The 9,755-nt window shown below is 39.1% G+C and overlaps 1 protein-coding gene across 1 annotated transcript; it reads right to left on the bottom strand.

Annotated features, from left to right (window-relative positions):
- Positions 1 to 835: 835 nt before the first annotated feature.
- eif1axb (eukaryotic translation initiation factor 1A X-linked b) lies at positions 836 to 6,912 on the bottom strand. The gene is made up of 7 exons (XM_079576552.1): positions 6,752 to 6,912; positions 6,094 to 6,177; positions 3,426 to 3,529; positions 3,282 to 3,332; positions 3,081 to 3,162; positions 2,864 to 2,955; positions 836 to 1,361 (listed from the first exon to the last, which is right to left on the bottom strand). The coding sequence occupies exons 1-7, from the start codon at positions 6,765 to 6,767 to the stop codon at positions 1,356 to 1,358; spliced, it is 435 nt and encodes a 144-aa protein (XP_079432678.1). The 5' UTR covers positions 6,768 to 6,912; the 3' UTR covers positions 836 to 1,355.
- Positions 6,913 to 9,755: the final 2,843 nt, after the last annotated feature.

Here is a 9,755-nt window from a genome sequence, read left to right as displayed (position 1 = left end):
ACACAGATCTATTCAAGGGGTCTGTCAGACCGATGCAGTAAAGGTACAAAAGTTACAAATGATATGAAAGTTGTTTTGTTAAGACAAAGAGAACCAATAAATTACTGCATTTTTTATTTGAAGACCAGACAATGGTTTAATTTGATTCATTGTTAGTAAAAAAAAAAAAGACAATTCAAGACTCAAGTGCTTTGGGCTCAAAAAACAAAACAAAAACAGCAGAACTTCACATTTGGCCTCATGAGCCACTTAATTTTGCATTACCATCAAAGACTGCAAAAATCTGAAAGAGGTTCTTAAGAAAATTACAGTAGTAGCTCTGGTTTCCAAAAGTAGTCCTTTTTACTTAGTTAGAATCCGTGACATTTTGTGAACGCCCTCAGACAAGACATAAGGTCATTAATGAGGGTTTAGGATTTAACTAGTAAAGTTCAACTCCTTCCCACAGAAGCAGAACTTATTTTCTGCAGATCAGTGGAAAAGGCCAAACGTCTTCCTCATTAAACATCCTAATTCTGAAAACTCCAGTACGAGAACGTGAAGGAACAGGCCAGAGTTTTTCCATTCTGAGATATGTTCTTACCTGAGCTTAGACGAGTTGATGCTTCATGCAAAACGACTAAAGATGTTGTTAGCATTTGACCTCTCCCAATGTATTCCTACAGCTTTAAACGGGGTGAAGTTAGAAGCTCTTCCACGAACCAGACAGTCACGTATAAACTCGCCTAAGCTCAGGCAGAACATTTCTCAGTATGGAAGAACTAGTTTATTTGCGTCTATCATTTACACCCGTTTCCCGCCCGTGTCCAGCTTCACAAACGAGATACTTCACAAAAAGGGGGAAAAACACAAAATGGTTTATTCGTTTATTGGCGAATCCAGAGATTCTGTTTACCATTCCACAGAGTGTGAAATCAATATAAATATATCTTAAAAAGAGCGGCGTTCGAACCAATGGGGTCTTCGCAGGTGTTGAGATCAAGAGTGTGTTTTTGGAGAAAGAAGAAGAAGAGACAAAAACTACTGTAAAATGTCTAACAAAGCTCCGATTGTTACGCGTTCCCGTCCGTCATCCGTCGCCGGGCAGACTCTAAAATATGACTTCATTCAATTTCACACCAGCCTCACATTTCTTATAAACGACGAGCTTCTTATCTCCTGATGTGAAATGCAAAGACTGATGGTAGACAGACTTCAGAACTAGAAATATCATAGTGTATTTTATATTTTAATAAATGGTTTTCGACTGACATTAGGCTGATCTTAGTAAAAATATGTATTATCGGTGCGCAGTGTCAAATTAATCATCCAACCGGAGCATCTTGAGTAAAATCCAAGCTTCGTTCTTCAACACATTAGATCTGAAACAAGAAAGTACAACGTGAACATTATTGGAGTTAGAAGTGATGGATTTAAGTCTTGTTTCTTAATAACAGGAAGTAAAAACAAACATTATCAGTGCTCGACGTATTTGACTTCACGACGTTCATATTAAGTCTTATCAATTAATGGATTCAGTTTCACGTCTAAGCCTTGGAGCGACTGCCTCAATTTCCAGGGTTATTAGAAGATAAAATTAAATTCCCGTTTCTTCATGCTTTGCTAATGCCAGCGAGGCCTTTAATGGTGTAATTTCACTAATCGTCTGTGCCCGTTCTGCTCTTTTCACAGTAACTTAGAGCCGAGGTTCCCAAAGTGGAGACAATTTCAAGCCACAAAAAACATATTGACAGAAAAGCGCGATTGAAAACAGCATCAATTGAAAAATAATGGTCAAAAGTTAACTAGACGCTCTAATACACCTTATGTGTGGTTTTGGGAGCTGAAATAAATGACCATCAAAAACTTGTGAAGAGTCACGATCTGGACATTTTATGTATATTATTGCGTTTTTCTTTTTTTGTCCACGCGGGATGTGGTGTTGTAGCGAACAGCTGTTAACCCGACACTTCTCTCTCGCTCTCTGGAGAACGTTTGACAAAGCAGAGCAGCTTCACGTGGACAGATCGAAACAGTTGAGATTTTAATGTTTTTAAATGGTCAAAATCGGTCCATGGACGACTGAGAAACATCCGAGTTAGGTTTTTAAAAACGTGTTTCAAAACAGGTCAATAATGCTGTCATTGAAAATGGACTTGAAACAGATATTTAGGCATTTGCCTCTTCACATAACGTTAGTGTCCGTCCAGAGAGGAGAGAGGATTTAGAAAAAAAAAGAGAGAAGAAAATCATTGATTTTGATCAAAACTAGCCTCTCTTTAGCTTTGTATTTATCAGGAATTAAACCACAGAGAGCTTAGAGCAGGGCCAGGGGTCTCCAACCTTTTTTACCCGGCGAGCTACTTTTACACAACAAGAACGACGGAGAGCGACTTATGCTTCAAAAACACTTTGGTAAACTGCGACTTTGGTGGACTTTACCCTGGAGAATTAGTATTTCAAAGAAAATGATTCAATTAGTCCTTATCCTTTACAATATTGACCAAACTGTTTGCGGATTGTGTTCAGCATGTTCAGAACAAACAGAAAATGCATGTAAAGCTTTAGTTATCAAGTGTGTAGATGTAGAAAGTCTTTGGCGAGCTCCTGGAAGCTACTGGTTGGAGATCCCTGGCTTAGAGTCTCGTCTTTCAAACAACCCACAGCTATAACACAGAATACGCTGAGGTGCTACAAATATCATTAAAACCGGTCTGGATTGTTGGCTCTACAGGTAAAACCCCAAAAACAGCGGCACTCAATGTGTTAACTGAACCCCCGGCTTCGAGCACTGAGACCTGCCAGTTTTCCTCGTTGACTCCGTGTTTAGTCTAAATCTGGCTTTTATTCAAAAAAGCTTTAATCAAACAGTTTAAGTTCTTACATCATCAATGTCCTCGTCGTCGTCCCCGATGTCGTCGAACTGGATTTCATCGTCGTCTCCAGGACCGAACGTGTCTGTCTCATTGATTTTAGCTGAAGAGGAAAAAAATCAAAGTCATTTTTAGAGCAAACCAACCCGTGCAGCATCGAAACACATCCCGGAAACACAAACGCACTGATAAAATACACAGGTTTTGCAGTAGCTTTGTTGAACTGACCGTGCTCTGGCAGCTCTCCGTACGCTTTCAAACTCCGAGCCTCGTCTGCGTTGTATTTGAGGATGACGTCCGCTTTGTTGTCCTGAGAAGAAAGTGGATAAATTATGCTGCTGGACTTAACAAGCAAGTGAAGATTACGAGTAAACTTTAATAAACAACTACAAAAACGAGTTGAGAATCTGTGTGAGACGCACTACAGACCTGGTAATCTCTGAGCCCGACCAGGATGATGTCTGACGTGTTGATCCAAACCTGAGGAGGGACAGAAGACGGAATAATGAAACCAAAATGTCTTTACATCCAGTGAACGGCGGCTCTTCTGGTCAGAGAGTGGACGAGACGAACCTTTTTCCGGAGCTTTCCTCTGATGTGGCAAAGCCGCTTGGTGCCGTCGAAGCACATCGCCTCCAGACGGCCGTTACCGAGCATTTTGATCACCTGAGCATATTCTGCGAAGAGAAAGACGACGATGACGGGTTTAGGAAACTACTTTAAAAAGACTAATGAAGTGTTTTTGTCATTTAAACTTATACATCCATCAACAAAGCTTTAGCAAACAGATTCCAGTGGTTTAGACACAACTGAAACTACTGTAATAAATGTACAAGACTAAACCAAAAATAAACAGAATTCTGTGTCCTAGTAGTACTACATGAGGAAACAAAAGGGACTCTGTTAAGTATTTAGACTTTTTTTTCAATCAGGAATTACAATTTACTTCTGGCAAATTGATTCATGCATGGAAACTGACCGCTTTGTTCAGAATTACTTCCTTTCCCATGTAGTTAATATCAAAACCAAGACGAAGTTGTTCAAATCGTGGGTCAAGTCATTACAAAACAGCCATTTTTGTTTCCTTTTGACTGTATTTCTGTTGTGTTTTTTTTTGTAAATCTTGTCTAAGTATCTTGGAGGGGGTTGGGAGGACAATGGAGCGAGTTTGTTTTGTCTGTGTGACCGTCTTAATGTGTGTTTTGTTCTGTCTTGTACTGTGTGTCTTGTTAACTGGAAATCTCAAGGGGCATCAATAAACTAAACTATTCACACCCTCCAGTACTTTACACAAAGCTCAATTTAGTGGCACACGACACATTCTCAAAGAACTTCTACAGAACCTCCATCCAAATCAAGCACTTGTAGGGCAACGTTGATTTACTACATTAACTTAAAGCCACACTGGGTAACATTTATGGTTATATTTTGATGCGTCACAAAAGCAAGTCAATTTAAAGAGCCTATACGGAGTTTAAAAATGTTAAAATGATGTATTCTCCTTCCCCTACATGTTCCAGACGTGTCCTAATGTGTAGAATGAGCTCAGACCTGTTCACCACAACTGCCTCTGAAATCCTGCACTGTCACTCAGAAAGTCGTCATGCACGAGCTTTAATATAGAATCTGCAGTTACGCGTAAGACCTGAGGTGGCAGTAGTGAGTATAAAATGGTCAACTTGCATCTAGGCTCTTTAACTTTTGTAAAATCCTGTTAAATTAACGAAAAAACAACAACCAAAAAACTGTCCAGCACCAAACGTGTTCCTTGTGATCAGTGAGACACTGTTTATGCAGAAGAACATTATTATAAAGCATCTGGAAGAAAACCCAAAATACGACTTAAACCTTGGGTGTAAAACAGCTCCATGATGATGAGCTGGTGACGTCCTGCTCCGGTAAAGTCACGAGTCAGATCTGAGGAGCTGAGGCCACTCATTAAAGTGATAGTTTTACAAATCTTATAGATCGTGTATAATTGACCGCCTGGGTCTGAAATTTGAGGAAAGCAGTGGTAATTTCGTCGACTAAAATATTTAGTTAAAGTCAAAGTGATATTTTTGACGACTAAAATTGGACTAAAACTAAATTAAACGTTTCTCATGAGACTAAAACTATGACTAAAATGTCCAGATATTTTAGTCGACTAAAATAGGACTAAATAAAAATGAAAAGGAGAGACTAAAATCATCCAAACTTCTATTGAGCGTCTGAAAGAGCCTCAGATCATGTAAATTCTCTGCCAAAGGATCAGCTCTGAGCTTTGTTCATGTGGAGCAGCTCCATGAAGTCAAGGACCACGATTAAATATGATTATAATGAATATCATCAATATAAGTCGACTAAATTAGTCTTAATTTTAGTCGACTAAATCTAGACTAAAATTGAAAAGTTTTTTTTTGGACAAAATCTTGACTAAAATTAAATTACATTTTAGTCAAAAGACTAAAACTAAAATAAAATGTGTTGTCAAAATTAACACTGGAGGTAAGTAATATTAAATAAGAATACATTTTCTAAAGTCCTTTGCTGATTTTAGCAACTGATGAGAATCACCGGGAAACCACTTAGACCAATGAGACGAGCTGTTCCTGTGAACCGGGCTGTCGGGTCCAATCAGGAGGGACGGGGAGAAGCTCAATGGTTAACTTTTAAAAATTGTGTTCCCGCTCTTCTCATTTTGCAAACTAATGTGGCTTTCTGGTTAAAGAGGGGAGGGATTTGTTTACTTTTCACTCTATCTCTCCTCCCTTTGCAAACTTACAGACTATCACTTTAATGTAAACACATTTATTGCCTGTAATATCTGTGAGCTCTAACAAAAACACTTGCATATGAACCTCTTTATTGGCTTTAATAACTGCATCATGATAGTGTAGCTTGTTCACAAATCAAGCACAGATACAGTGATCTTTATTTGGGTAAAGATCACTGTATCTAATCTGCCAGGCTACACAAACACAATGTGAACTTCCCTGATGATAAACAGCCTCAATAAGGAAAACACAGGAATAATCAGGAGAGGCCAAAGGCAAACAACGCACTGAAAAACACCCAAAACATGTGAAAAGGCGCCTGGGATTTTAACAATGTAACTACTAGAACCTCGTGCACTAGTTTGTAGCACTATGAGAGTCACTTGAAGACTAACAAAAGACCAAAACGTTTCCCAAAATAACAATTCTGAATGTGACAAAGTACTAAAGCTCTCTCTTTAATGCTAATCTTTGGTTCCGCTCACCCTGTCCGTCCTCCTTGAACACCAGCTCTCTCTTCTCGGACTCATTTTCGTTCTTTCCACGCCGCCGATTTTTACCTCCTTTACCTGGAATAACAATGATAAAAACAAGTATTAACATCACATCAATACACCTCGTGATTTCTTCATAAGTACAATGTCAACAACACTCAAAACCCCACAGTTAAAACCCCATTGTTACATCATTAGCCAAGAACAAGCTACGAAGACAGACAATCCGTTTTACTGGATTAAAGGTGATGCTTGTACTATATGGCAACTGCAATATAACAATCTGTAACGCCGATAATCTGACAGTTGGCAATAAAGGATGTATTAGTGATGTGGTCCCAGATGCTATGGGCCAATCGGGTGCGGTTAAACTAGCCGTTAGCTTGTTAGCGGAGTATAATATTCTCAGTATTCAGCGCTAACAGGTCAAGGCGATACCAAGGGGGAGTATCTTTACAATAAAACAACACACCCCGCTTTGAAAATAAGACCGTTTTAGGCTGCGGTTTGTTCGTTTTGTTTGACTTTGCGTCACTGAGCTAACTAGCTTTAGCCGCGCCGTGTCACGTTTTCGCAGCACGGTGGGGATAGATGGGCGCCGATCTCAAATAAAACGTAAATTATGCCACAAAATAAACGAGTCACCCACCTTTATTTTTGGGCATATTCTTTCACGCCTCGTTCGCCGTAAATTCCCCTCGACAGAAAAGGATAACAGTGAATAAATGTGTGTTTACAGACAAATATATCACAGATGTTGAGACTCTGCGGCACAAGCTAGTCACGGCTCAACAGAAACACCGGTCTGCGCATGTGCAAGCGGCGGAGCATTCAAAACCGCTGTGCTTTATTGAACAAGGATTACATTCGACGTACGATTTATTTTTTTCAATTTTATTTTATCAAGAAACACAAACAAGTGACATAAAATACTTTTACTTATGCAAAAAAAAGTATTCTGATGTCAATTAATAAATAGTGTCCCCAAATCTAAAAGCTTCTTGAAAAAAACAACAAAAAAGTGGGAGAAAATAGCGACAAAAAACAATAACGCAATAAGCAAGTGGCAAAAACACAACTAAAAAGAGATTAAAAGAGAGCCACTAAAGAGTGACAAAACGCAATAAAAAAGAGACAAAAAAAAGGAACAAAAGTGCGACAAAAAAACTACGAAAACATGAAAAAAAAATTGACAAAAACGCTTCAAAGATGTGACATAAAACTTACGATCAGTTTTGTAGGTCTTAGCTTTCAAATGAGGTGTTACACTGGCCTATAGGGTGTAAGCTGTCCAGGCAGGCAGTCACTCACCATTTAGATCTAATTTAGTCCTTGTTGGGTAGATGGTAGAGCAGGTCGTCTCATGATCGCAAGGTCGGGGGTTCTAATCCCCGCCTCCTAAAGGTGCACACTGTCGTTGGTGGCTATAAATTGAGACCATTTACCAATTATCTAGCCCTGGTTCAATCCTCACATTCATAAGCACTGCCTCTTTGGATTTCTGTTGTGAAATAGACAGGGACTTTGCACAACAATTATGTTGCACACAGGGGCGAACTGGGACTGAAAAACAGCCCTGGACTCTGACCAGCCTGGACCAAATTAACGTAATTGTGCACTTCCACAAATACATATTTTAACCTCTTGCCACCCGCCTAAACCAAATGCATTCTGTCCTCATTTGGCTGTGTAACACCTCATTTGAAAGCTAGGACCCACAAAACTGACCTTTTTCCTCGCACTGTTGCTGTGTCACCTTTTGTATGTTTTTTCTTTCTCTTTTTTTCATTTTTGTCACATCTTTGTTGAATTTTTGTTACATTTTTGGTGCTTTTTTCCCAAGAATCTTTGTGATCAGGGTAAAGCCAAACTGGAGAATATGGGATTCGTTCAGGTGGGAGTTAAGAGGTTAACCTTTTACCACCCGCCTTAACACTAACGAGTGCATTTTCCCCAGTTCGGCTTTCTATTATTATTATTTTTATCGGTATCATCAGCAAAAAGAACGGGAAAGGTGGTCGTAGAAACAGAAGCAAAATCATTAATATAAATAATAAATAATAATGGCCCCAAAATTGAGCCTTGTGGTGCACCATGCTCCACGGAATTCCTTTTCGTTTTTTTATACTGGGCTTTACCCAAATCTAAAAGCTTCTCGACTGGAGAGCAACAATGTAACGCCTCATTTGAAAGCTAAGACCCACAAAAGTGATGGAAACCTTTCGTCACGTCGCCACATTTTTGTCATATTTTTGTTGTTTTTTGAGCTATTTTTTGTTGTCTTTTTTTGTCCGTGTTTTTCTCATGTTTTCATCCTCTTTTTCTCGCTATTTTGATGCTTCTCTTTTTAGCTTTTAGATTTGGGTAAAGCTCGGTTGAGGCGGGACTGGTGGCCCTATAGCCAGTGGCCCTTCTGTGCTCTTCAAGAACGGACATATGGCCAGTCCGCCCCTGGTTGCACAGATCCCTGGGCAGAAGCAAAGTGACAGCAGGTTTATACAATGGCCAATGAGCAGCTTACTTAAAGAGTCCATTCACAATATAAAATACAAATAAGATTTAGTGTCAAGCATGATTGCACCATCCAATCTCTGGAGATCAGCAGCTGCTTTCTGACTTGACTTGGCATGGACGACATCACGGTATCACATTTATACATGAACTTCAGGACAAATAGCTGGAAGATCATTTATATAAACACCGAACAACAGAGGGCCCAAAATGGATCCAGAGGCATAAAGACAACTTGACAAAGGAGAAATGAAGTCTGGAGTAGAAAAACACACTGGAACACGTTTTTGTCTGATTATCGATTTTATTATTTTACTATAAAGTCCGGCCGTCGCTGCGGATACAAAATGGCGGCCGGTAGCAGCAGGACAAACGCTAAAAGAACGAGGAGGTAAAGAAGAAGAAAGCTATTCCCATTTTTTATCATCTTAACACACACACACAAACAAAAGCTTTTACCCTTTTAAATCCTGTTCCCAGAGCTGTACATTTAGAGGCAGACTTAAGATAATCATTTAAAACATAACAATAATTTCCCTTTATTTAGATGGTAAAACACATATATCTTGGTCAGCCTTTTTTTTCCCTCTATTAAAGCCAAACTGCGTAACATTTAGCTCGTTTCTGCTTTGCTTTTATAACCTGAAATGTTCCGCAGTGTGGCTTTAAGAGACAGATCAAACAAACGGAAGCAAAAACCAAGAGTAGAATTAATATTTTGTTGATTGTCTTGACGATTTAAATAAAGATTATACATATATATATATATTTAAAAAAGAAAAACATTCAAGACACTGCTTTCGTGTACATTTCTACCTGTTTATCCAGCCTCATGGAGAAGCCAAGATGCATTGTGGGAATTGTAGGCACGAGGTTTGCAACAGCTATTCTTGCTTCCGACTTAAAAAATAAACACATCGTTTCAAGTTGATCATATTTTTTGGAAATTTTCTTCAGACTCTAAAAGAAAGGAATGTTTTTTTTGTTGCTTTTTAAAGGGGCTGCATTAAACACACTTTGCGAACAGTAGAAGAAAAGACAGAAACGACCCGGAGCGACCTCGGTTTGGGTCACCAGACGCTGTGCTTTTTGTTTTGTCTCTGTCTTTTTTTTTTTTTTTTTTTTGAGACTCGAACGCAACG

The sequence above is a fragment of the Gobius niger genome, assembly GCF_951799975.1.
Source record: "Gobius niger genome assembly, chromosome: 18".
NCBI classification, from domain to species: domain Eukaryota; kingdom Metazoa; phylum Chordata; class Actinopteri; order Gobiiformes; family Gobiidae; genus Gobius; species Gobius niger.
Note: the sequence above shows the minus strand (reverse complement) of the source record. Positions and strands in the feature narration are given on the sequence as shown.

What these genes read in the sequence shown, in the direction of transcription:
- eif1axb (XM_079576552.1), bottom strand. An exon ending in GTTCAAGGAGGACGGACAGG is followed by an intron (nt 3,530 to 6,093) that starts GTGAGCGGAACC and finishes TTCTCTTCGCAG; the next exon opens with AATATGCTCAGGTGATCAAA. An exon ending in CGGAGAGCTGCCAGAGCACG is followed by an intron (nt 2,956 to 3,080) that starts GTCAGTTCAACA and finishes TTTCCTCTTCAG; the next exon opens with CTAAAATCAATGAGACAGAC.